Source organism: Herpailurus yagouaroundi, unplaced genomic scaffold (genome assembly GCF_014898765.1).
Source record: "Herpailurus yagouaroundi ecotype Mexico unplaced genomic scaffold, PumYag 208, whole genome shotgun sequence".
In the NCBI taxonomy this organism is placed as follows: Eukaryota; Metazoa; Chordata; class Mammalia; order Carnivora; family Felidae; genus Herpailurus; species Herpailurus yagouaroundi.
Genome location: NW_024412439.1, coordinates 9734097 through 9759956, shown reverse-complemented (window position 1 = coordinate 9759956; position 25860 = coordinate 9734097). Strand labels below are relative to the sequence as shown.

At 55.9% G+C, this 25860-nt stretch overlaps 3 protein-coding genes across 9 annotated transcripts in view; all 3 read left to right on the top strand.

The window, feature by feature from the left end:
- The first annotated feature begins 1472 nt into the window (after positions 1–1472).
- On the top strand, positions 1473–13571 carry ARHGEF15 (Rho guanine nucleotide exchange factor 15). Of its 7 annotated transcripts, none has more exons than XM_040453264.1 (18): positions 1478–1604; positions 2112–2145; positions 2507–2534; positions 3418–4073; positions 4652–4984; positions 5248–5302; positions 6531–6589; positions 6698–6909; positions 7028–7188; positions 7369–7521; positions 7621–7750; positions 9030–9104; positions 9220–9312; positions 9396–9556; positions 9663–9815; positions 9971–10053; positions 10161–10268; positions 11667–13571. In XM_040453264.1, exons 4-18 carry the CDS (start codon positions 3467–3469, stop codon positions 11816–11818), a joined length of 2535 nt encoding a protein of 844 aa, XP_040309198.1. In that variant the 5' UTR covers positions 1478–1604; positions 2112–2145; positions 2507–2534; positions 3418–3466; the 3' UTR covers positions 11819–13571. The 7 variants fall into 7 exon arrangements, with proteins under 7 accessions (XP_040309197.1, XP_040309199.1, XP_040309192.1 ...); XM_040453260.1 differs by having other exon boundaries at positions 2417–2534; XM_040453259.1 differs by having other exon boundaries at positions 2332–2534.
- Positions 13572–21523: 7952 nt separating this feature from the next.
- The window catches only part of ODF4 (outer dense fiber of sperm tails 4), a 5402-nt gene continuing 1065 nt past the window's right edge, over positions 21524–25860 (top strand). Inside the window, 2 exon segments of the mRNA XM_040453257.1 lie at positions 21524–21935; positions 25600–25853. Coding sequence (XP_040309191.1) covers positions 21524–21935; positions 25600–25853 — 666 coding nt within the window.
- LOC121015932 (ER membrane protein complex subunit 3-like) lies at positions 23337–24377 on the top strand. The gene has a single exon (XM_040453255.1). It carries the CDS (start codon positions 23487–23489, stop codon positions 24270–24272), a length of 786 nt encoding a protein of 261 aa, XP_040309189.1. The 5' UTR covers positions 23337–23486; the 3' UTR covers positions 24273–24377.

The following is a 25860-nucleotide window of genomic DNA, read 5'->3' as shown; positions in this document are numbered from 1 at the left end:
ATTCAGCTTTCTTGATTGGGTCTGTGAGATACTCTTGGAAAGATTTCCTCTCCCTGAAAGTCCAAAAGGATCTAGAGATGAGGTCTGGGAGGTTAGATTCCTGGTCCTGGTGTGTGTGTGTGTGTGTGTGTGTGTGTGTGTGTGTGTGTGTGTTGGGAAACAGGTGGGATCAACAGAATCGTGGAAACGGTCTGTAGGGAAGGAGAGTCAGAGACTAGTAGACCTATGGGGAGGATTCAATTTAATTTGTGTCAATTCCCAAAACATTAAGCACCTATTATTATTGTTTTTTAATTTTTTTAACATTTATTCATTTTTGAAAGACAGAGAGAGACAGAGTGAGAATGGGGAAGGGGCAGAGAGAGACAGAATTTGAAGCAGGCTCCAGGCTGCAAGCAGTCAGCAAGGAGCCTGACGCGGGGCTCAAACTCACAGACCACAAGATCATGACCTGAGGTGAAGTCGGCCGCCCAACCGACTGAGCCACCCAGGTGCCCCTAAGCACCTATTATTATATGCCTGACCCCGTTCCAGAACTTGGGGATAGATACATCAGTGAGCAGAACATAAAGATCCTGCCACCAGGAAGCTTACTTTTTAACACGGAAAGGTAATTAACTATAAACAGAATTTGTCAATTTGAGAGCACAGATTTTGGTGCGTTACAAGCAATGGTTGCCGGCGGGGAAAGAAGGCAGGTCGGGAATGGGGCAGGAGGCGGCGGCTGGCAGTTTCAGAGTGGTGGGGCAGGCCTCGTGAGACGGTGGTCTCTGAGCAGTGACTTGAAGAAGGGAGGGACTCACCCATGGGGATGTCTCCGGAGGCAGGTTTCCAGGCTGCAGGCCCGGACAGGGATGGGCAGAGGGTAGGTCGGGTAGCGCCTGGTAGGTCGTTGCGAGAATTTTGCCTTTCACATGGAGGAGAAAAGGGGTCAAACGCTTTCATACCAGTTTTCCGGCTTTTCTTTCCAGTATCTTGTTTGGGTGTGGGCGCGAAGATCTAGAAAGAGCTGCACTGGGTGTGGGCAGAGGCCCCCGGATTTCATAACCGCCCTTGTATCTTCCTCCCACCAGCCTGGATCCAGGCTAGGCGGGGGTTCGCTCCACCCTGTTTTTATGGCACACCCCCAGCCCCTCAAGCACACAGCAAATTAGAGGGGAGAGGGTCCCCCGCCCACCCAGCCTCAGGGGGTGCTGACTGACTGCACAGGCCAGTCCACATCAAAGCCTCCCAGTGGGAAAGGGAGAGTTAGGGGCTGGGACCCAGAGAGAGGTGGGCAGAGAAGGGTGAACAGGCAGGGGTCGCAGCAAATGTCACACCCACCTGGAGGAGACCGGGGTCTCAGGTCTCCGACCTCCTTCCCACCGGAGGCCCTCTCCCCCTGCCTCCCTCCCCCCGCCCCCCATGCACACATGCACACATGCCTGACACAATGGCCGGGTGGGGCCAAGGAACTGGCTTCCTCTGTGGAGATCTCAATCTGGGCCCTCAGTTCCCGCCCCAGAAACACAGGAACAGGCATTCGGAGACCTGGCCCCACACTCCTCGCTCCAAGGGGTAGGCAGGACAGGCTGAAAATAGAAACAGCTTCCAGAAAGATAAAGGTAAGTTCAGGGAGGGGGGCACTACAGGGAGCGGGAAGCCTGGGTGGGGGTCCCGTGGTGTGGCATAAAGACTGGCTCACACCCAGAGGGACAGGTTAGAAGCTTAAGGGACAGGCTCTCCGTGTGTGGTGTGGGAGAGATAGGCACGTCCTGGAGGGACACACACACCATCCCTCAGCTGATACAGAGGTGTCCAGACGCCCGTGCCCGGTGCCCTCCCACCGGCCCGGCCCTGTGCCATTGCCAGCCCATCCTTCGTCCTCACCCCGGGGCCCCGTCAGCCCCCAGGCCACGCAGCCACGCAGCCACAACCAGACCCTGTGCATACAGAACAGCCCGCTCTCCCACGCCGGCGTTTCAGCCTTTTTCCGGGACCCTTGGGATCCTGGGTCCATCACATCTTCCAGAACCCTAGTGTGCGCATGTGGAGTGCGGTGTGGTTTGGGGAGGGGGGGTGTCCGGTTGGGAGGAGGATCCGATTCCTGTTTCCTGCCCCTACTCACTCAGCCCTGGGAGGTGACAGAGTGGAGAGGACTGAAGGGTGAGTGCGTGGGGCCTGGTACCTGGGTCCCTGTGAGAGAGGCCTGAGTGGGGGGGGGGGGGGGGGGGGGGGAAGTAAAACCAGGGTCCCTTTGGGGGGGGGGTGGGGGGGGGGGGGATCCCTCAAGGGGGGCAAGGCTGGGGAGGAGCCCGCCAGCTGGTGAGGCCACTGCCTGGGTCACCTAAGGAGCTTCCTGCCAGAACACAGAGGCCATTGAGCTGCAAGATTCACAGCCTCCGGCCCCAGCCCCCACCCGGCATCCTTTCTCCAGAACCTAATCCGGGGCCTGGAGGGGTCTGACTCTCCGGCCGCCTCCTGTGCGGAGTTTGGGGCCACCGCCCTGACCCTGCCGCCTTCTCAGGATTGCAGCCGCCTGCCCGCAGGAGGAGGTGAAGCCCAGGTTTCGGCGTCCTGGCCCCACTGGTCCTCACCTTCAGTCCGGTCTCCCGACCACCCACCAGGCATCCTGGCAGGACCCAGGCTCCCACTGGGGCCTCTCTGACCAGATGCGGGGCGGGGGCGGGCAGGGATGAGGACGGGGCAGGAGAGACCGTGCCCGCCCGGGGCCCCCTGGTCTCTTGGGGTCAGAGGCTCCAGGAATCTTGAGGGCAGGAAAAGGAGACTAAAAATAATCCGGAAAGGGAGAGTCCGGAGAGAGGAACTGGGAAATGGGGGGCGGAGGGCCCGCTGGAGCAGGGAAATAGTGATGCATCCCTCGCTTCCCCGGGCCCGGGCGGCGCGCCTGCGCACACACGTCCGCTCGCACCCCGCCTCTCCGCCTGCACCGCGCCGCGGCCTGCGCTCGCCCCCCCCGCCCGCCTGGCCGCACGGAGCGTGCGTTCTCAACACCTCTCGCGCGCTGGCGCACGCACGCTCGCACGCACGCACAGCTCTGCAGCCGGACACGTCTGGCCATAGGAGAAGCGCGATGTACGGGGGCCCCCAACCTGGGTCTCCAACTGGCCGCCCCCGCGCCGGCCTCACTGCCCCCTGTGGCCCGACTGTGGCAGCAGAAGCCAAAAGACAGAGAGAAATGGAGGCTGGGAGGCTGGGAGGGGTGAGAGGTGAGGAGAGGAAGACAGTGGAGATGAGAAAGAAGCAGAGGGAGGGCACTAGCCTTTCCCCCTCCCGCGCCCCCCCCCCCCCCCCAAAATGTCCCCCGTTTTTTGCAAAAACATTTGGGGGGGGGGGGCCCCGGGGGCCCCCGGGGGGGGGGGGGGGGGGGGGGGGGGGGGGGTGGGCATTAAGGGTCTCTTCCTCCCTCTTCCTCAGGGGATGACTCCAGAAGAGTATCCCACTCCTTTGAAGAGCCCAGAGGAAGATGTCAGCCCAGTCTCTTCCTGCAGCAACACCCCCTACCCAGAAGCCCCCTCGGATCATCCGCCCCCGTCCTCCTTCTCGCCCCAGGGCTGCCCAGTCCCCAGGGCCCCACCACAACGGCTCTTCTCCACGAGAAGCTCCCCTCACCTCCAATGATGCGCCAACCCCGATGTGCACCCCCATCCCCTGGGAGCCCCCAGCCTCGGCCCTGAAGCCCCCTGTCCTTCTGCCCCCCTCGGCTTCTAAAGCCAGCCTCGACTCCCAGACTTCCCCAGACTCGCCTTCCAGCACCCCCAGTCCAGTGTCCAGGCGCTCCGTCACCCCAGAGCCCGCTCCCCGGTCTCCAGTTCCCCCACCCAAGCCCTCCGGGTCACCCCACACTCCGCCCCTGCTCCCCAGGGCTGAGGTCCTGGCCCAGGGTGGCTCTGCCTCGGCCCCAGGCACTGTGCGGAGATTGGCTGGCAGGTTTGAATGGGGGGCTGAAGGCAAGGTCCAGGCTGGGGATGCCCTGGAGCCGGGTGACCATGGGGCAGTGGATGTGAATGGCGAGAGAGAGGTTCCACAGGGCAACCTTGCTGGGAGCGGGTCACAGGAGAATGGTGCTCCGGGTAAGTGCATCGTGGAGCCCTGTGTGGGCTTCTTTGTTTTTAGTGCTTTAAGACTGGGTTCTTTCGGGGGCTGTATATATATATATATATATATATATATATATAAAAAAAAAAAAAATTATTTTTTTTTTTTTTACATTTTTTAAAGATACATTTATTTTTGAGAGACAGAGAGACAGAGTAGCACAGGGCGGGTGGGGGTGGGACAGAGAGAGAGGGAGGGACACACAGAATCCGAAGCAGGCTCCAGGCTCCGAGCTGTCAGCACAGAGCCTGACACGGGGCTTGAACTCACAAACTGCAAGATCACGACGTGAAGTCGGTCAGACTCTTAACTGACTGAGTCACTCAGGCACCCCCAGGGGCTACATTTTTAAAAATGGATTTCATGTTGGGAAAAATCTGATTGCCATGTTTTTTGGGGGGGTTTGAGGAGAGTCAGGGTAGGGAAGATAAAGATGCCTGGGGCTGGGCCACCTTGTCCCGCTGCTTGGTAGGTTAGGGGGAGGGAGGAGGCCCAGGCAAGGTGGGGCCAGGCCCCAAGGGCCTTCTCCTTAGGGCACCCCTGTCTCCCCCAGATGCTGTCCTGGCCTGCCCTCCCTGTTGCCCCTGTGTCTGCCACATAGGCCGGCCTGGCCTGGAGCTCCGATGGGTACCTGTGGGGGGCTGTGAGGATGGCCCCAGGGCTTTCTGCCGGGCCTCCCCACTGAGGACCTCCCGCTCCCGCCCCAGCCCTCCAAGCCTCAGTCTCCCCCCAGTGGTCCTTACGTCCTACCGCTCCACTGCCGAACGCAAACTCTTGCCACCCCTGAAAGCCCCCAAACCAGCGTGGGTCAGGCCAGACATCACCGCTTCTGGGGACCCCCCGCAGCCAGATCTCCATTTGCCCTCGGAAGACGGAATCCCGACAGGTACAGAGCCCGGGTGAGCGGGTCTCTGGGCGGGGAAGGGAAGGGCTGGAGGTGGATCTTTGTAAAAGCCAAAAAACTACCACCCACAACCCGCTCAGGACTCTTTGTTCTCCACCAGCTGCTGCTCTGGGGCTGACTGGAGTTGTAGTTTTTATAGTGAGCGTCTCCCGCTGGTGGGTGGGGGTGGGGTGGGAGCTGGAGTCAGGAGTCCGGGGCTGGGGATCCTGGCGATTTGTTCTCTTGACTCTGGTCTCTCTCTCCAGGGGACAATCCTGACGAAGCTCGTCAGGACACTCCTCCAGCATCTATGGAGGGCAGGTACCAAATACCCGCACCCTTACCCCTACCCCAGCGCAGGCTAAGCTTCAGGCCTGGCGAAATCGCACCTTCGCACATGAGGGGGAAGGACGTCTAGGGCTCTGGAGACAAGCGGTTCTGTCCCTTACCAGCTGCGTGGCCTCAGACAAGTCACTTCCTGGTCTCAGGGTCCTCATCTGTGGGTGGGGATAAGACACCAGCTACTTCACAGAGTTGTTGAGTGCGATATTGGTGAAGAGCCCAGCCCACAGCAATTGCTCTGGTTTACTTCCGGGACCTTGAGCCTCTATTGCAATGGTCTATAAATCTGTTTAGCACCAGGGACGCCTCTCCTGTGTTATGTGGGTTTGTTGATCATCTTAATGTTCATTTATTTTATTTTGAGAGAGAGAGAGAGAGAGAGAGAGAGAGAGAGAGAGAGGCAGAGAAAGAGAATCCCAAGCAGGCTCCGCACTGTCAGCACAGAGCCCCATACGGGGCTCAAACCCACGAACCATGAAATCATGACCTGAGCTGAAATCAAGAGTCAGATGCTTAACCGGCTGAGCCACCCAGGCACCCCTATTAATCATTTTAGATTCACCACCCCTATCAGAGCTAGTGAGTTCCCACTCACTTATTCAGCCCTTGCTGGTAGGAATTCTACTAGGTGTTTAAGTTGGTTGAATGCGGCAGAGCAGGGAGGTGCGATTCTGGGTTTGATCATGCTGAATTTCACTGAGACACAAATAGGACACGCCAGACAACCATCTGCAGCTGAGCGATCTGGAGAGCTCTGGAGAGAGAGGCTTGGAAGTGTGTGGTACCCAGTAGTTGAGAGAGCAGGAATGGATGGGGCCTGCCCAGTACAGGGCCTCGTATACAACAGGCACATAAGTAATTTTTACAAAATGTTTGTTTATTTTTCAAGAGAGAGAGAGAGAGAGAGCAGGGGAGGGGCAGAGAGAGAGGATCCCAAGCAGGCCCTGAGCTGTCAGCGCAGAGCCCGATGCGGGGCTTGAACCCACAAACCGGGAGATCGGGACCTGAGCCAAAGTCAGACGGTCCCCCGACTGGGCCACCCAGGCGCCCCGCATAAATAATTTTGTGTGTGTGGTTCCATCGAGGTCCCTGCACACTACCTGTGTGCGGATCGCGCACTCCCTTACACTAGCATGTGAATAGTGCCCCCTGGGGGGGGGGTGGGATCGTGGTGGCTCTGGGGCAGTCCCTCTGTTTCTCTCCGCAGGGACAAGGAGGGGCTGGAATTGCTGAAGGAACAGAACTGGGAGCTGCCCCTGCAGGACGGTGAGGGCCTCTGGACCTGGGGTCCCCTCTGTCCCCCTCCCCCCATCAAGCAGTGGGGAAGGGGTCTGGGGTGCTGGGCTTCCCTGATGTGCTGGGTCTGTACTCCAGAGCCCCTGTACCAGAACTATCGAGCGGCTGTGCTGTCAGAGGAGCTCTGGGGGGTCGGCGAGGATGGGTGTCCCTCTCCAACAAACCCCGGCGAAGCTCCCACCTTCGCACGGCCCCCTGGACCTCGCAACACGCTGTGGCAGGAGCTGCCGGCTGTGCGGGCCAGCGGCCTCCTGGACACCCTCAGCCCCCAGGAGAGGCGCATGCAGGAGGTGGGCACGCCTGGGGTCCGGCAGGGCTGGCGCGGGGCGGGGGGAGGAGGGTGGAACCTGGGTCCGGGACTGGCGGGGAGCCGGGCTTTCCGCCCACTGCCCTGCCCTTCCTCCTCAGAGCCTGTTCGAGGTGGTGACCTCTGAGGCCTCCTACCTGCGCTCCCTGCGGCTGCTAACGGACACCTTCGTGCTGAGCCAGGCTCTCCGGGACACGCTCACCCCCCGGGACCACCACACCCTCTTCTCCAACGTGCAGCGAGTCCAGGGAGTCAGCGAGCGGTCAGTGGGGTCCTGTCGGAACAGCAAGCGGGGCCTCTGGCCGCTGAGCACTCCCTTAGCTTTCTGCTTGTCCCAGGTCCTCCCTTCCAGGGGCCCAGATAGCGCCCAGCTCTTGCTCGGACTCCTGGGAGACCTGACTGTGTGCCCCACCTCCATTGCGTGTTCCCCTGACTCCCTCAGGTTTCTAGGGACGCTGCTGTCCCGTGTGCGCTCTTCCCCCCACATCAGCGACCTGTGTGACGTGGTGCACGACCACGCCGTGGGCCCCTTCTCGGTGTACGTGGATTACGTGCGGAACCAGCAATACCAGGAGGAGACCTACAGCCGCCTTATGTGAGTGCACGTGGCGGGGGAGGGGGAGGACCGGAGGGGAGCAGGGGCGGGGGCGGGGCCTCCCGGTGGACGCCGCCATCCGCGGGGACCCTTTCGCAGGGACACGAACGTGCGCTTCTCGGCCGAGCTGCGGCGCCTGCAAAGCCTCCCCAAGTGCGAGCGGCTGCCGCTGCCGTCCTTCCTGCTGCTGCCCTTTCAGCGAATCACCAGGCTCCGCATGCTGCTGCAGGTACCTGTGCCCCCCCCCCCCGGGGGTGGGGGCGGGGGGGGGCCCTCACGGGAGCACTCTCCTCCTCCCCCCCCAGCGGGGGGGCGGGCCCTCCTGCCTCCTGCCCGGCTTCTCAACTCAGGACCCACCCAGCCTGGCTGGGGCCGACCAGCCGTCCAGGGAGCAGTCTGGGTGCCGCGAAGGAGCCCCTGGCTGGACGCGCGGGTTCGCCACTTAGCTCGGCCACTAGCTGGCCTAGTGGTCTTGGGCAGGTCCCCTCCTGTCCCAGGGTCTGGGGGGAACGTGAGGAGTGGCCTTTGAGGGCTCCTGCCGCGTGCCTCCCCAGTGGGGGTGATAGCACTCCGAGCGAGGATGAGCTCTTTGGGGGTGAAAACAACCTTAGCTGGTCCGATGTTTGCGGGGGCACATCGGTAGACGCGCAGCGTATCTGTAGCATTAACATTCCACGCGGGCAGGACGCTGCGGGGAAAACGTGTCTAAAGAGGCGCCTTGGCGGAGCGATACCGGGGATGGGGGTTAGGTTGAGACACAGAAACGCTCTTCTGTTGCAAAGCAGAAACTTCTCCCTAAACCAGGTCACCTGCTGTGGGTGACCCGGTGAGAGGCCCCATCTAGGGTATCAGCCTCTTCATATCGTATTCCGCTTTCTAGATCCCCGGTGTAGACAGTGCCATAATCATAATACTAATCGTAATAGCTAAACGGCTGTGGAGCGCTCTGTCCTAGGCATGGTTTTAAGTGTTGTCTACCTATTTCACATTACCGGCCACTGTAGGTGGGAAGTGTTACTGACCCCACTTTATGGATGAGGAAACTGAGGCACCGCGAGGTTACATAACTTGCCCCAGGTCATACAGAGAATAACTGAGAGCGGCAAAATGGACGCCCGGGCGCTCTTAACCACTTGGCTGCATTGTTTGCGCTAAGCGCTAACGATGAAAATAGTAGCTGTCTTCTTTTGTGTTTACTGCGGGCCAAGGAGTACTTTTCGTAGATTTACCTCGTTGAATCCTTACAGCAGTGCTTCTGGTCTGCTGGGTGGGTATTGTTGTCCCCATTTGACAGATGGGGAGACTGAGGCCCAGAGAGGTAACATGACGGGCTCAGGGTAATACAGATGGGGAGTGGTGAGGTCTGTCTGCCTCCCTGAGGTTGGTTCCCCAGCCCGGTGAACCCAGAACATTTTGTCAAGCTACGTAGGGTCCTCTGAACAGCAGCCCCTCTGAATCCCAGGGCGGCAGAGCGGGGCGCCCGGTCCCTCTTACCTCCTTGTCCCCAGAATATCCTGCGCCAGACAGAGGAGGGGTCCAGCCGCCAGGAGAATGCTCAGAAAGCCCTGGGTGCCGTCAGCAAGGTGGGCAGGAGGGATGCTGTGTGTGTGTGGGGGGGATAGGGGATCGCGAGGCAGGCGACCAGGTGGTTGGGGCAGAAGGAAGGAGGGGTGGGTGACACGGCTCCCCCGACCCCAGATCATTGAGCGCTGCAGTGCAGAGGTGGGGCGCATGAAACAGACAGAGGAGCTGATCCGGCTGACCCAGAGGCTGCGCTTCCACAAAGTCAAGGTGAGCCCCTGCCCAGGCCCCCCCCCCCCCCCCCCCCCCCCCCGGGCGCCACCAAGCCCCAACCCCCCCCTGCCCCCCCCCAGGCCCTGCCCCTGGTGTCCTGGTCCAGGCGCCTGGAGTTGCAAGGGGAGCTGACCGAGTTAGGGTGCCGGAGGGGGGGTGTGCTCTTTACCTCGCGCCCGCGCTTCACCCCCCTCTGCCTGCTACTCTTCAGCGACCTGCTGCTCATCACTCAGCCCAAGAGGTGGGTCCCAGGGAGGGAGGGAGCCCAGGCTGGGGTAGGGAGGCGGGGAGCTGGGGGTCCAGCCGGATCCCCCATTCTCCCTCTGAACTGCCTCTTCCCTGGGCAGTGGGCAGCGGCTGCAGGTTCTGGACTATGCCCACCGCTCCCTGGTCCAGGCCCAGCAGGTTCCGGACCCATCTGGACCCCCTACGTTCCGCCTCTCCCTTCTCAGCAACCACCAGGGCCGCCCCACCCACCGGCTACTCCAAGCCTCCTCCCTGTGAGTCGTGTCGCCTTCAGAAAACACCCTGGGACCCTCACTTGGATTCTCAGGCCCCGCCACCCTCTTCCTCAGTCTCTCTCCTCCACGGCCCTTGTCTGTCCCTCAGAAGGACCTCCTGGTTCAAACGTGACCCCTCCCTATGTCCCCACCAGATCAGACATGCAGCGCTGGCTGGGAGCCTTTCCTACCCCCGGCCCCCTTCCCTGCTCCCCGGACACCGTCTATGAGGACTGTGGTGAGTGTCCTCTGGGAGGCGAGGGAAGGAAAAGTGAGGCTAAGAGGGGAAGATGGGGGAAAAGCTACAAAGGGCCTTGATCCCACTGTGTGTCACCCACCCCCAAGCAGACTGTTCCCAGGAACTGTGTTCAGAGTCTTCTGCACCGGCCAGGACTGAGGCACGAAGTCTGGAGTCCAGGGCTCTGCCCAGGCACCTGCACAAGAGCCCTGAAGGTGAGAGATTCTTTTATTTATTCATTCTGTGAATTAAAAAAAAAAAAAAGTTTATTGATTTATTTAGAGAGAAAGGGGAGAAGGAAGGGCAGAAAGAGAGAGAATCCTGATGTGGGGCTCACACCCACAAACTGATAGATCATGACTCCAGCTGAGGTCAAGAGTTGGACACTTAACCCACTGAGCCACCCAGGCGCCCCCTGTAGGAATTACTTAAAAAAAAAAAAAAAAGTAGATGATACAGTGTCTGAGGGTTATAAGTGTTGTGGGAAAACACATGTAGAACAGAGTCAGGGTCAGGCGTCCCAGGGTTGGATAGGATTACAATTTTTTTTAATGTTTACTTACTTATTATGTTTATTTTTGAGAGAGAGAGAGAGTGAGAGAGAAAAAGAGAAAAATAGTGAGTGGGGGAGGGGCAAAAAGAGAGGGAGACACAGAATCTGAAGCAGGCTCCAGACTCTGAGCTGACCACACAGAGCCCAATGCGGGGCTCGAACTCATGAACCATGTGCGAGATCATGACCTGAGCCAAAGTTGGATGCTTAACCAACTGAGACACCCAGGTGCCCCAGGATTACAATTTAACATAGAGAGGTCAACGGGGTGCTGGTGCGCTCGCTCTCTCAAAATAAATAAGCTTGAAAAAGTAAAAATAGGGGAGCCTGGGTGCCTCTGTCAGTAACGTGTCTGACTTTGGCTCAGGTCATGATCTCACAGTTCATGAGTTCAAGCCCCAGGTCTGGCTCTGTGCTGATAGCTCGGAGCCTGGAGCCTGGTTGGGATTCTATGTCTCCCTCTGTCTCTGCCCCTCCCCTGCTCGTGCTCTGCCTCTCTGTCTCTCTCAAAAATAAATGAACATTTTAAAAATTTAAAAATAAATAGGAGGTCGAGGTGCCCCTCCACAAGGAGGCACCGTGTGAGCAGTGACTTGACAGAGGTGAAGAACTTAGTTGGGCGCGTGGTGTCTGGGAAAAGAGTGTCCCAGACCAAGGCAGGAGTCGGTGCAAAGGCCCTGTGGCCAGAGTGTTTGAAGAATCGTAAGGAGGCCAGCCAGCATGGTAAGACAGAGTGAAAAAAGGCCAGAGAAACAGATGAGGTCACAGAAGTAAGGGGGACCAGACTGTGCGGGTTCCGTGAGAACTCCAGCTCTCCCTTGCGTGAGGTGAGCAGCACTGATGAGAGATGAGCAGGGCTGGACAGGAATGACACACATCTTCTGTTGCTGCTGCTGCCTCCACCTCTAATAAAATGGCCTTTCTACTGCCGCTCCAGGCTTCTCCACTCATCCCCACACTCACCGTGACCCTCAGGCATCAGACCCCGTTGGACCTCCTTTTTCTTCCTGTCCCATCCACTGCCCTGGCTCCACTTGGGCCCCTGTCTCTCTCTTCCCAGGCTGGCTAAAGGGCTTTCCTGGGGCCTTCCCTGCCCAGCTGGTGTGTGAAGTCACAGGGGAACACGAAAGGAGGAAGCACCTTCGCCAGCACCAGAGACTCCTCGAGGCCGTTGGGCCCTCTTCAAGCCCCCCCAGCGCTCCCCCACCCTAAGGCAGGCAGGGCGGCAGCGGTGGTGCACAGGTTGGGACATCTGGCGCTTGGCACCGGGAGGGCAAAGCCCACCCATCCATTGGATTCGCTGTCAGTGGGAACGCGACCTCTATTGGCAACCAATAGGGACCGAGCTTCAGGAGAGAGCAGCCAACGAACACGCTCGAGTGAGCGGCCAATGGAGAAAGAGGCTTAGTGCAGAGCAGCCAATGGGTGCTGAGCTGGCTGAGCCCCTGGCCAATGAGTATCCCTGCTACGCTCACAGCCCAGGAAGACTAAGCTAGGTCAATAAAGCTTTAAAAAGGGCTGCGCTGGAGATAAAGTCTTAGAATAAAATAGCCAGTGGCGATAAGCAGGGAGCCATCCGGCCACGCAAGATGGCGGTCTGGGCCCAAGAGACCGGTAGTGACCCTGCCTCGTTCTCCAGCCACGACTGTCCTGCCCTTTGAGTCTGGGAAGCTTTGGATTCCACTCTTGGGTGCCTCCTGTGCCCTCTCAAGCCACTTCCTCTCTTCTAGAAGAATCCAGAGTGTGTGACTCAGAGATGTGTGTGTGCGCATCCGTGCATGTCTCTGGATGTATCAGGGAAGGTGATTCTGCTGAACATGGTGTGTGTGTGTGTGTGTGGTCTTGCCCCCCCCCCCCCCCGTGACCAAGTGCCCCATGCCTTCCCTCACCCCCTGTTTTTCCTATTATTCTTTCCAAGAAGACAGGAGGTCTGAGCTCCAGACGAGATGTACTGGGTGTGGCTTGGCAGCCAGAAGCCAGAGTTGGGGGTGAGAGGCCTGGGCGTTGGGCCAGGGGTCCATGGCAGCCTGGTAGCGGACGAAGATGGCCAGTGACTGCGGCCTGAAGCCCCCTGAAGCTTCCTTGCCCCAAACTTGGCCTCCAACCCAACCGTATCCAGTCACGCAGCCCCGGCTTCGGGCTTCAGACCGGCTCTGGGTTTGGGTGAAGAGACTGGAGCTGTGGATCGCGGGCCCTCCGGTGAGCCTCCTGGCCTTTCCCGCCGTCATCCTGGCCCTGTCACAGAAACACTGGGCCAACCAGTGGGGCGAGGACAAAGAGCCAGTGTAACCCCCTCCGGAGCATCTCCTTCCAGAGGAGAAACGGCCCTGCAGGATGCCACAAGGACGTGAGGGATGGGGCCAGGGCAGAGCAGACAGTTGCTGGTGAGGGTGGGGGGTGGGGTGGGGGGGGTGCCCAGGCCTGGCACCAGGCCTCCCCTGAACTAGACCATCACTCTGTCCCTTCTGCTCATGCGTGGCAACCGGCCCAGGACAGCAACCGCCACGCCAGCCACAGGAGGTGGAAGGACTCTGGGAGACTCGGAGGGAGAAAGGGACTGGCATTTGGCCGTCCGGGTTTGCACAGTGCCCGGTGAATGAGAAACCCTCAGTAAACGCTGGTGGACCTGTATGGAGGGGAGCGTGTGCTTAAAGTTTCCCAAACGTGGCTTTGTAAGGGGGTGGGGCTGCTTGGAAAGAGATTCTTTGAGAGCCGGGGTCGGTTCTGCTGGGCCTGGGGCTTGGAGACCAGGAGCATGGCCTGAGGGTGTTGGCCCCCACTCGTAGTTCCCCGGGGGATCTAGGCAGTGGCGGGGAAGGGTCCACAGCTGGAGCAGAGCGCTGTTGCGAGTTGGGGAAGAGGACAGGGCAGGGCCAGGTATGGCTGGGACTCCAGCAGGGGATGAAGACATAGGGAGAAAGGCAAAAAGGGCAGTCAGTCAGCAATAAATGTCCTTTACTGACCAGCCAAGCATCTCTGTTCAATTCAATTCAATTCAATTCAGTTCCATTCAATACAGTACCTATTGGTGGAGCGCCTTCTGTGCATCAGGCACTGTTCTAGGACACAGGGGTACGGAGATGAAAAAGACTAAAGCTCCTCAAGGAGCCTACATTCTGGGTTGAGGGAGAACAAATGCCAAGTAAACAAATTAATAAGGGAGCAGTGAGTGCTGTGAAGAAAATACAGGAAGGGGCTGGAGTTCAGAATGATTGTGTGTGTGTGTGTGTGTGTGTGTGTGTGTATGTGTATGTGTGTGTGGCTTTGGGGAAGAGCCTAGAAGAGGTGATGTTTGAGCTGAGGTCCAAATGACAAGAAGAAAGCAACTCTGGTAAGATCTGGGCAAAGAGCATTCTGGGGTTTCAACAGGGGGACTGAGGTTCCAGGAAGAGGAGGTTAGTGGTCATGGGAGGGGGCCGGTGCGCACGCTCCTTGAAGTTTCCTGGTGGGGGAGCCCCTCCCCACTATGCTCCCCTCTTCCTCTGAGATACTGAGATAGACACGCGGAGGCAAACAGCCACACACGCGCTCTGTGTACATTCCCTCCAGGCTCCTCACCGCCCCCCGCCCCATTCCTGCTCTAAGGAAGCCTCCCTTCACCAGTTCAGAAGTTCTGATGCTGGGATAATGGGGAAATGGAGAGCAGACAAGTGTTGTTCTGGGGACATGCAGACACACAAAATGCAACCACACGTTCCAAAGGAGACTGAAAAGACAGGGAAGAGGGCTGTTACCCTTCTGTTACCTTAGGGGCCCCTTTTCATTCTGGGGTGACCCCAGTGTGTCTGTGCAGTCCTGAGGGGTCTGCCCTCTGCCGGCCTGTGGGAGAGGGCAGAGGGCCACGACGCCCGGCCGTAATGGGAGCGGTTGGTGGATGCGGGGAGTGAGGACCGCGGTAAACTTAGAGAAAATGGATGGGAGGGGCGCCTGGGGGGCTCAGGCGGTTGAACGTCCAACTTCGGCTCAGGTCATGATCTCACAGTTTGTGGGTTCCAGCCCCGTGTCGGGCTCTGTGCTGACAGCTGGGAGCCCTGAGCCTGCTTTGGATTCTGTGTCTCCCTCTCTCTGCCCCTCCCCCATGCACACTCCGTGTGTCTCTCTCTGGTTGCCTCCTGCAACTTCCTTGTAGGTGCGATAGGAGGCTCCAGGGGAGAAGGAGGCTCTCAGGGCTGCCAGGGTTGCCATTCCAGGCATGGTGGTGTGGGTAGCAGGTACGAATGTCCCAGGTGATGATAGGCTCGCCGACCCACGTGGGGAGTCCTGGGGCTGCCATTACCCCCATTCCTTCGCATTCTGTCATGCTGGGGGGATTTAGGAAACAGATATTGTCAGAGGCCCCGGAAAGGTGCAGGTGGGGGAGCTGGGCCGCCCCGGGAATCTCTCTGGGTCAGTAAGTCCTTTCTCCACCAACAACCTTGCTCCTCGTGTTCGTGGTCTCCACGTTTGGGGAGTCGATGACAATGTAGATAGGACACGGCACCTGCCTCTCTTTGGGCTGGCCCTTCTGTGGCCTCTGGGTCAACATCGTCGTGGCGGAGGGGGATGCAATCGTGACCACAAGCAAGAAGTGGACGAGAGGAGCTGCCCCCTTCTCCTCACATGCTGCTCACTGGCTCTCTCCCCTCTCCTGGCCCCACTGAGCCCTCCAGCCCACTTCTACCTGAGATCCTTTCCAGAGCCCTTCAGCCGGGCTCTCTGTCCATCCCTGAAAGCTAGTCTCTTTCCCCTCCTTCCTTGCTCGCTGGGCTCGCCTCCTCTCTTCAGGGACAGGGACACGTGCTGGTTCCTGCTCTCTGGGTTGGCCAGTTCACCAGACGGGCACCCCATCCGGTGCAGGAGTAGGGTGGGTATCCGCTCCTCCGCCTGCCTGGCGAACCCCGGACCTTGCTCCGCAGCACGCCCAGTCCGAACTGCGGACTTGCCACCCAGCGGCCCCAGAGAGCCACGGGCCAGGGGTAGAGGGGTGCAGAGGGGCAGAACTCGCCCTGCGCCCGCGCCGGAACGGCTGGCACCCTCGGGGGCGTGGCCGGGTTCTCCCTGGGCTCTGCGCTCAGGGATTGGCCCCGTCCCCAGTCCTGGCCCCGCCCCTCCGCGCAGGGCCCCGCCCCTCTCTGCTCCACGCTCCGCCCCTCCGTGCCGGCACCGGCACCTGCGGCGCGAGGAGGGCTTCCTGCCTTGGGTTCGGGACGCGTCCTGCGGCTGGTGCTCCGGCTCCGGGTTCGCTGTGCTCGCCTGTCGCGCGAGACAGGATGGGGGTGGCGCTCCCACACACCCCCCTCCCGCCGAGGAGCCCCTGAGGAGTTGAGGAGCAGGCAGAGGGCACGTGCGGGGCACCTGCTCCCCGGGCCCCCGGGCCCTCCCCACGCTCGCGCCCCTACCGTCTCTCCGTCTCCCGCGGTGGTTCTGGGCCCTGGCAGAAGCTTGGCATTTCAGCTCTTCCTTCATCACGATTGAGTTCTTGGGCATGAATGTCTGCCCCCACTCTTCAATCTTGTTTTTCTTTTAAGATTTTTAAGTAATCTCTGCATCCAAGGTGGGGCTCGAACCCACAACCTCAAGATCAAGGGTGGCCTGCTCCACTGACTGAGCCAGCCAGGTGCCCCTAACATAAATCTTGGTGGGAATTATGCCACCCTCCCTCCCGAGAACACAGAAGTTACTTTTTTGCTATTTGTAAAATATGGTCTCCCCCCCTCTTTTTTAGGTATAATTTTTAAGGTGTGTATATATATATATATATATATATATATATATTTCCCATTTTTAAATTTTATTTATTTATTTCAATTTTGATTCCATTATAGTTAACATACAGTGTTATATTAATTTCAGGTGTACAATATACTGATTCAACAATGTTTTATTTTATTATTAAATTTTTTTTAATGCTTATTTTTGAGAGAGACAGAGAGAGACAGAGAGACAGAGTGTGAGCAGGGGAGGGGCAGACAGACAGGGAGACACAGAATCGGGAGCAGGTTCCAGGCTCTAAGCTGTCAGCACAGAGCCCGATGCAGGGCTTGAACTCAGGAACCCTGAGATCATGACCTGAGTGGAAGTCAAAGGCTTCACGGACTGAGCCACCCAGGTGCCCCATGAGGGTATATTTTAAAGGCACAATTTACATACAGGAAAATTTACCCTTTTTAGTGTAACGTTCTGAGGTTTTTGGCAAACATCTATAGTCACGTGACTACCACCAAGCTTGAGAAACAAAGGACTTGCATCACCCCTCCTTCCCCAGATTCCCTGTGCCCCTTTGTGGTGAACCCCTTCCCAATTCCAGCCTCTGGCAACCCCGGCTCTGTTTTCTGTCCCCTGGAATGTTGCCTTTTCTATAACGTCATATAAATGGGACCATACAGTATGTAGCCTTTCAAGTCCGGCTTCTTTTGCTAAACTTAATGTATTTGAGCTTCATCTATGTACTTCACTACTTTTCGTTGTGGACTAATATTTCAGTGCACAGATACATCAGACTTTGTCCATTCCCTAGTGAAGGGACGTTTGGCTTGTTTCTAGTTTTAAGTGATTATAGATAAAGCCGTTATAAATATTCTTATACAGGGTTTTGTGTGATAACTATCATTCTACTTGGGTGTACATGTAGGATTGGCCGTGCCGGGTCACACGGTAAGTGTACGTTTTAACTGTTTTAAAAACTGGCAGGGGCACCTGGCTGGCCCAGTCGGTAGAGAATGCAACTCTTGGGTCTTGGCTTGGGGTCATGAGTTCAAGCCCCACGTTGGGTGCTGAGCCTACTGAAAAAAAAAAAATAAAAAAAAACAAAAAAACAAAACAAAACAGAACTGGGGGCGCCGGGGTGGCTCAGTCACTTAAGTGTCTGACTTTGGCTCAGGTCGTGATCTCATGTTCGAGCCCCGCATTGGGCTCTGCGCTGATTATCTTGGAGCCTGCTTCAGATTCTCGCTCTCAAAAATAAACAAGCATTAAAACAAACAAAGAAACGGCTGGTAAACTGGGGGTGCCCAGCAGCACCATGTTACCATTATTTTTTTGACTGCTCGGCTTCCTTTCTTTTGGGGGACTGTCGCTCCCCAAGTCCGTGTGGCTCTGGTGGTCTGTTGGTCCGGGCATCCGCCTTCCCACCTCCAGAGGTGGAGACGTGCCCCAGTCGAGGCCAGTCAGACTCTGAGATTCGGAATCCCGATCAGGAACGGGCAAGGGTGGGGGTGAGTGGGGTCACCTGAGGGGAAGCAGTGAGCAGAGGGCCACGTTCCCTGGCTCCCGTCGAGACTCGCCTGGACGTTCAGCTTCCTCTCTGCGTCTGTGTTCACCCAGTATTGCCCCGAGGCATTCCTTCTTGCCCAGCTCAGCCAGTCTGGGTTCGTGCTCGCAACCAGAGAGCTCTCGCTGATATACCAGCAGCTGGTTGGCCAGGACTGCGATTCAGCCAGGCACCTTTGTGCCTCGAACCTTGTGGTCAAAAGGCAGCCCCTCTGAACAGATGCTGGGGCGGTTGTCTTGGGGGGGAGGAGCCCCTTTAGGAGACAGAGAACAAAGTACCTCTTCCTCCTGGTCAATGCAGCCCCCTTGGAGGGGCATCGCTCATTGAGCAGAATGCAGACTGGACCTCAGTTCTCACCCACCCCTTCCGCTGTGCGCTCTTGTGCAGTGCTCACCCTCCCCAACTTTCTGCGGAGACCCTGCTGTCAGGTCCCCCACTCTTCCCTTCAGCTCTCTTCTCCTCACCCCCTTCCAGTTTACCTCTTCTGAGTTTTTACTTGGACCACATCGAGGCTGATAACGGCTATGTTTACTTCTGTAGCCATAGTTAAGTCTTCCGTGCTTTGTCTGTCTGTTGAGTCTGGAAGTTGAAACTCTAACTAATAGTGTTTACCTTATATATTGTGACTTTATACATAGATTTCCCTGCAGACCTATAATCACTAGGATTGCATTTCCTTTCTTAAACTATTTTTTAAGTTTATGTATTTATTTTGAGAGAGAGAGAGAGAGAGAGAGAGAGAGCATGAGTGGTAGAGGGGCAGAGAGACAGAATCCCAAGCAGGCTCCAAGCTATCAGTGCTGAGCTGGATCCGGGGCTCGATCCCACGAACCCCCAGTCCATGACCTGAGCCGAAATCACGAGTCTAATCAAGCCTGACTGAGCCATCCAGGCTCCCCACTGTTAAGCTATTTTTAATTACCTTTTGAAAAACAGCATCTGATACATTCACAGGATTATATGACATATATGTTGGTTATAAGTTATTATAATATAATAAATGCCTGTGCACCGAGCACCGGAATGAATAACCTATTGCTAATAACCTGCGTGCCCGGTGTAATCCTCTCTGCCCCGTTTTCCTGCCTTTCCCGGGAAATAATCACTACTCTGTATTTTGTGTTTATCATTCTACTGATTTTCATTTTTGTTTTTGTTTTTTTTTCCAAATTTTATTTATTTAAGTAATCTCTGTACCCAACGTGGGGCTCGAACTCACGACCCTGAGATCAAGCGTGGCACGCTCCTTTGATTGAGTCAGCCAGGCATCCCTCTGCTGATATTTATTTATATTTATTTATTTTTGAGAAAGAGCACAAGCAGAGGAGGGCCAGAGAGAGATGGAGACAGAGGATCCCAAGCAGGCTCCATGCTGACAGGCCGGGCTCGATCCCGTGAACCATGAGATCATGACCTGAGCCGAAATCAAGAGTCTGACGCTCAACTGACTGAGCCACCCAGGCGCCCCTGATTTTTACAACGTACCATGCCATCGTAGTAGTGTGTATACTTAAACAACGTTGAGTTTAGTTGGGCTTGTTTAGGAACTCCCTAGAACTGGGATCCTATTTATAGCATAGACTTCTGGGAGTTACGTTTTTCAGGAAACATATTTCCAAGATTCTTCCAGGTTGTTTTGTGTGGCCATTAGGATGAGAAGCTCTTAGACACTCCAGGAGAACTAAACGAGACCCAAGGAAGGAAACAGAATCCTGAAATCACTAGTTCTGCTCAGCCTCCTGGACCCGGGTGTCTCCCGACCGCGGCCGACGGTTCTGAGCACGGCGCTTGTCCCCGCCAGGGCCGGAGCTCTGTCCTCGCCAGTGGGATTGGCGTCTTAGGCAAGAGACCCCACAGGGCTCCCTGGCCCCGCCTGAAGATACAGCAAAAAGCCCGAGACCTCGAAGCGGGCCCTCACCGGACCATGCTGGACTGCCACGAACTTGGACTTCCAACCTCTGAAAACGCGAGGGACACATTTCTGTTGTTTATAAGCTCCCCCGTCTGTGGCATTTTGTTACGGCAGCCGGACAAACTAAGAAACGGAGGAAGAACCCTCACGGGATCTGAGTTCCTGATTCTGGCTGTACTTCCGGTCCTGCTGAGCACGTGACCTTGGGATTCGCCATGAACTCCCCTTTTGCTTAGGCCTCTTTGGGTTCCTTCCATCATTTGTAGCCACTCACAGGCGCAAGGATGCCTTCCAAAAGCCTGTGTGTTTTTTTTTCCTTCTCCGTATCCTAGCGAGAGAGCACAAACCGATGAAAATGATAATGTAATTGTAACAACTATCACTTTCTGGAAACTGACTATGTAGCAATGAGTGCTCATTGTTTATTATCCCATTTGATACTGAAACGGAGTCTGCGAGGAGGGTTATTGTTCCTGTGTTACAGGTGAGTAAACTGAGGCACAAAGAAGCTGTTGGATGCATGCAGGTTCGCTGGCCCACATTCCTCTCTCTGCCTGTTGGACCTTAAAGCCTGTGTTCTTAACCACGTGGATCACTACTGCCTCCTCAGAGTGAACCGACTCTGATAGGATTCAAACTCACATCCCCAATCTGAAAGGCTTTTTCCTTGCCAGAGCTCCTGGGGTCTGAGGTCTAGAAGCTGCTATGATCAGGTCGCCCCAGGTGATTCAGATTTATTTTCTCCTAGCCGAGAAAAATCTCAGACTGTGGGGCTCCTGACTGGCTCAGTGGGTGGGTGGGGCGTGAGGCTCTTGATCTTGGTGTTGTGGGTTCGAGCCCCACGTGGGGTGTAGAGATTATTTTTAAAAAATAAAAATAAGGGGCGCCTGGGTGGCGCAGTCGGTTAAGCGTCCGACTTCACCCAGGTCACGATCTCGCGGTCCGGGAGTTCAAGCCCCGCATCGGGCTCTGGGCTGGTGGCTCAGAGCCTGGAGCCTGTTTCCGATTCTGTGTCTCCCTCTCTCTCTCTGCCCCTCCCCCGTTCATGCTCTGTCTCTCTCTGTCCCAAAAATAAATAAACGTTGAAAAAAAAAATATAAAAAAATAAATAAATAAATAAAAATAAAAATAAAACCATAAAAAAGAAAAGAAAAATCTCAGCTCGTGTGACACTCCTTTACCCCCTCCTTATCCTATGTCCTCCCCTTCTGGTGCTGAGGGGAAATAAGGAAGGGAAGAAGATACAGAGTGGAGGCGGGAGGGAGGTGAGGGGTTGGGGGGAGTAGTGAGAAGGTCGGTCACACCTTTGGAAGACATTTCCAAAGAACTTGGGGAGGCTGCTTTTCTGAGGACCGACTCCCTCTCCTTCCCCCTGCTCCCCCTGTCAGCATTTTGGGGTGGGGTCAGGGCCGAGGATGTGGGAAGGGAAGAGGGGACCCTCAGAAACCGCAGCTCTTGGGAGGTGGGGCCCGTGACCTTGGGCCCCTCCCCCACTTGACTGTCCCGCCCCCGGAATATTGGAAAGTTCCATGGCAGTTAGGGGCCCGGTCCTACTGAATAGGTTGTTTCTTTCCCAGACCCCAGGCCCTGTGGTGGCAAGGTCTCTGCCTGCTACAAATATTTAAAGGATGAGGGGCCACTGAGCCCAGCAAGGGAAGGTGGAGATGGGGTGGAGGTTAGGAGGAGAGACAGGGAGTGCTCAGGATGGGGGCAGGGGCCTTTAGGGCTGGATTTCCCGGGCCGGTAGGAAGAAAGGATGAGCATCCAAACCCTGGCGAGGGAAGTGGGGGCTGGGAAGCAGGACCGGGCGGAGGGGAGCCTGGCCCAAGAAGAGAGCTGGCCGGCTGACCCCAGCGGTGACAGGCAGGTGCCCGGGGAGCACCCCTCGGAGCCCCGGAGAATCTCCGTGCTGCCCCTGTGGTGGAGGATGACGCACAGCTCCCGCTGGGTAGCGCGGGTGCTGGCCTCCGAGCTCAGCCTCGTCGCCTTCATCCTGCTGCTGGCCATGGTGTTCTCCAAGAAGTGGCTGTGCCTCTCCGGGAGCCGCGTCTACCAGCGCTGGCCCACCAACGTCAGCGCGAGAATCTACACGTCGGCTCGTCTCATGTCCATGGGGCTCCTGTACATCTGCAAATCCAAGAGCTGCTCCAGCTCCGAAAACGGGAAAGGTGAGACCCTCCGCGCCCCCGTCGCCGCCCCCCGGGGAACCGGCCCGCCTCGCTCGCGCCGTCTGCGCCCTGTGGCCTCGTCCCCTCCTTCTGGTCGTCCCCAGTGCTGTTTCCCTGCAAGATGGCCTCACCGGCAGAGACCGCCGAGGATCGGTTTTCATTCTCCCGTCCGTCCTGGCCGGAGGGCTCTGCCTGACCCAAGGGAAGGTACCATTGCTCTGGAGGAGCTCAGAGCCCAGTCTGCGCCTGTGACAATGTTGCCAGGGGCACGACTCTCAGGGAAGGAATGTCAATCATTCAATCACACAACACACCCGTTATATTGGGAGAAGAGCCTCCTTGGAGGTGGGGATTTCCTTCCTCTAGGCTTGCAAACCCCGAGCTTCAGGGGAGTCCCCAGAATGCTCTCTCCCAGGCCCGGGCCCCAGCCTCTTTTCTTCCCTTCTCCCTCAGGCCTTGCTTTTCTGGGCCAGCTCTGGGTTTCCGTGTCTGGTTTCCCTGCTCCTTCCTTCTCGGCGTCCTTGCAGCCTTTCTCTTCTAGTTCTTGTTCGTCTGACCTCCCCTCCCGGCGCTGGGCCTCCTTTCTCAGCTCTCGTGCAAAACCAGAGCGTTCTTTTTTTTTTTTAATGTTCATTTATTTGCTTTTGAGAGCGTGAACATGCAGGGGAGGGGCAGAGAGAGAGGGAGACACAGAATCCGAAACAAGCTCCAGGCTCTGAGCGGTCAGCACAGAGACCAACGCGGGGCTCGAACTCACGGACCGTGAGATCATGACCTGAGCCGAAGTCGGACGCTTAACCGACCAAGCCACCCAGTCGCCCCTGTTTTGTTTTTTGTAATGTTCATTTATTTACTTTTGAGAGAGCGTGAACATGCAGGGGAGGGGCAGAGAGAGAGGGAGACGCAGAATCCCAAGCAGTCTCTACCCTGTTAGCGCAGAGCCTGACGTGGGGCCTGATCCGGCAAACTACGATCATGACCTGAGCTAAAGTTAAGAGTCAGATGCTCGACCTACTGAGCCACCAGGCACCCGTTAAATTATTTATTTATTTATTTATTTATTTATTTATTTATTTATTTTGAGAGAGAGTGAGAGAGAAAGAGCGTGAACGGAGGGGAGGGGCAGAGAGAATCCCAAGCAGGATCTGCAACGTCAGCACAGAGCCGGACCCGGGGCTTGATCTCGCGCACCGTGAGATCATGACCTGACCTGAAATCAAGAGTCCGCTGCTTAACCCACTGAGCCACCCAGGCGCCCTTATTTATTATTATGTGTTAAAGAGTTTATTTTTAAGTAATCTCCATGTCCAGTGTGGGGCCCGAACTCACAACCCCGAGATCAAGAGTTGCACACTCCACCGACTGAGCCAGGCTTTAAAAAAAAAAAAAAACTGGGGCTGGGGCAGTGCGCGAGGGCCGAGGCCGGAGTAGGGTTTGGGGCCAGCCAGGCTGAGAGGCGGGAGAAGGCCGGGAGGCGAAATCGAAGAGTGACTTCCGTACCTCGGGGAAAAGAAACCTGGCTACACCTGGTCGGAGCAGGCTCTCTGTGAGATGGCGGGGCCAGAGCTGCTGCTCGACTCCAACATCCGCCTTTGGGTGGTCCTGCCCATCGTTATTATCACCTTCTTTGTGGGCATGATCCGCCACTACGTGTCCATCCTGCTGCAGAGTGACCAGAAGCTCACCCAGGAACAAGTCTCCGACAGTCAAGTCCTAATTCGAAGCAGAGTCCTCAGGGAAAATGGAAAATACATTCCCAAACAGTCATTCTTGACACGAAAATATTACTTCAACAACCCAGAGGATGGATTTTTCAAAAAAACTAAAAGGAAGGTAGTGCCTCCTTCTCCTATGACTGATCCCACTATGCTCACAGACATGATGAAAGGCAATGTAACAAATGTTCTCCCTATGATTCTTATTGGTGGATGGATCAACATGACATTCTCAGGCTTTGTCACAACCAAAGTCCCATTTCCACTGACCTTCCGTTTTAAACCTATGCTACAGCAAGGAATTGAACTACTCACATTAGATGCATCCTGGGTGAGTTCTGCATCTTGGTACTTCCTCAATGTCTTTGGGCTTCGGAGCATTTACTCTCTGATTCTGGGCCAAGATAATGCCGCTGACCAGTCACGGATGATGCAGGAGCAGATGACTGGAGCAGCCATGGCCATGCCTGCAGACACCAACAAAGCTTTCAAGACAGAGTGGGAAGCTTTGGAGCTGACGGATCACCAGTGGGCACTAGATGATGTCGAAGAGGAGCTCATGGCCAAAGACCTCCACTTCGAAGGCATGTTCAAAAAGGAATTACAGACCTCTATTTTTTGAAGACCAAGCAGGGATTTGCTGTATCAGGAACTCAGAGTAGTGCTTGACTTTGTAACTTTGGTTTGAGCTGGAGCCTCTCGGAATAAAAAGGAAGATGCATGAAAATTTTGAATGGTTTTTATGCAGCTGTACTCAGTCTTCATAAACAATTTTATATCTTCTAAATTATTTTAATTTAATTTATAGTGTTTTAAATATGTCTATAAAGATACAGTAAACGTTTCCATATTATAATAGATGGGACATTGGGTCAGTCAGTTGAGTGTCCGACTTCGGGTCTGGTCATGATCTCACGGTTCATGGGTTCAGGCCTCACATTAGGCTCTGTGCTGACGGCTTGGAGCCTGCTTCGGATTCTCTGTCTCCCTTTCCCTGCCCCTCTCCCACCCGTGCTCTCTCCCTCACAAGTAAACATTAAAAAAATATATGAATTAATAGATATATATCAAGTGAATGGATTGTCACCTTTTTACTTGACTTTTATTCTTCCATTCTTGGCAAAGTTTATTTCCAATGTCATATTTGTGAAAAAAGGAGCAACAAATTTGTTAATCATAAAGTTCCCCCCCCCCCCTGTGTTTAGTATGAATTCTTTGGTATAGATTTCCCAAAGTGGCTTGGCTGGATGAAAGAATGAAATATTTTAAGTTTTTGGGGGGTTTTATTTATTTATTTGCTTATTTATTTTGAGTGGGAGGGAGAGAGAGAGAGCTTGTGGGGAAGGGGCAGAGAGAGGGGGGAGACAGGGAATCCCAAGCACGTTCCGTGCTGTCAGTGTGGAGCCTCCTGTGGGGCTTGAACTCACATACTGGGAGATCATGACCTGAGCCGAAGTTGGACACCTAACCGACTGAGCCACCCAGGCCCTCCTCCCCAACCCACTTTTCTACTGAGTTATTCATTTTCGTATGGTTGGGATTTTCAAACAATCTCCATGTTAAGACTCCTTGCCGGGGTGCCTGGGTGGCTCAGTCGGTTAAGCGTCTGACTTCGGTTCAGGTCATGATCTCACAGTTCGTGGGTTCGAGCCCCGCGTCGGGCTCTGTGCTGCCAGCTCGGAGCCCGGAGCCTGCTTCGGATTCTGTGTCTCCCTCTCTCTCTGCCCCTCCCCTGCTCATACTCTGTCTGTCTCTCTCGCTTTCAAAAATAAATAAACATTAAAAAAAAAAAAGAACCCTTGCCTATTTAATAAGTGAAAGTCATATTTCATTGTTATCTCAAATGTGCATTTCTTCGCTTATTAACTTTTTCTCGTAATTACTCATTTGATTATATATTTTTTTCTCTTGTGAATCCTGAGTTCGTCCTGTATTCTCATTTTCTCCAGATAGTTTTAAGCTGTGGGAAAATCACCCGGTCTTCGGGGTGGCCCGGATAACCTTCTGCCTGACCCTGGGGCTGGGCTTTGTCTTCACCGTCTGGTTGCACCTGCCGTATCTACCTGGTCTGAAGAGACTGCCCTTCTTTAGCTGGATTGGGACCATCCTGAGCTTCTTTGAAGGTACCCCTAGCTCTGGGAATGGAGCTCAGTTTCTCACAAGCCACATCTTCCTGGGCACTCCTCCCTCTTCCTTCCTTTGGGGGGGGG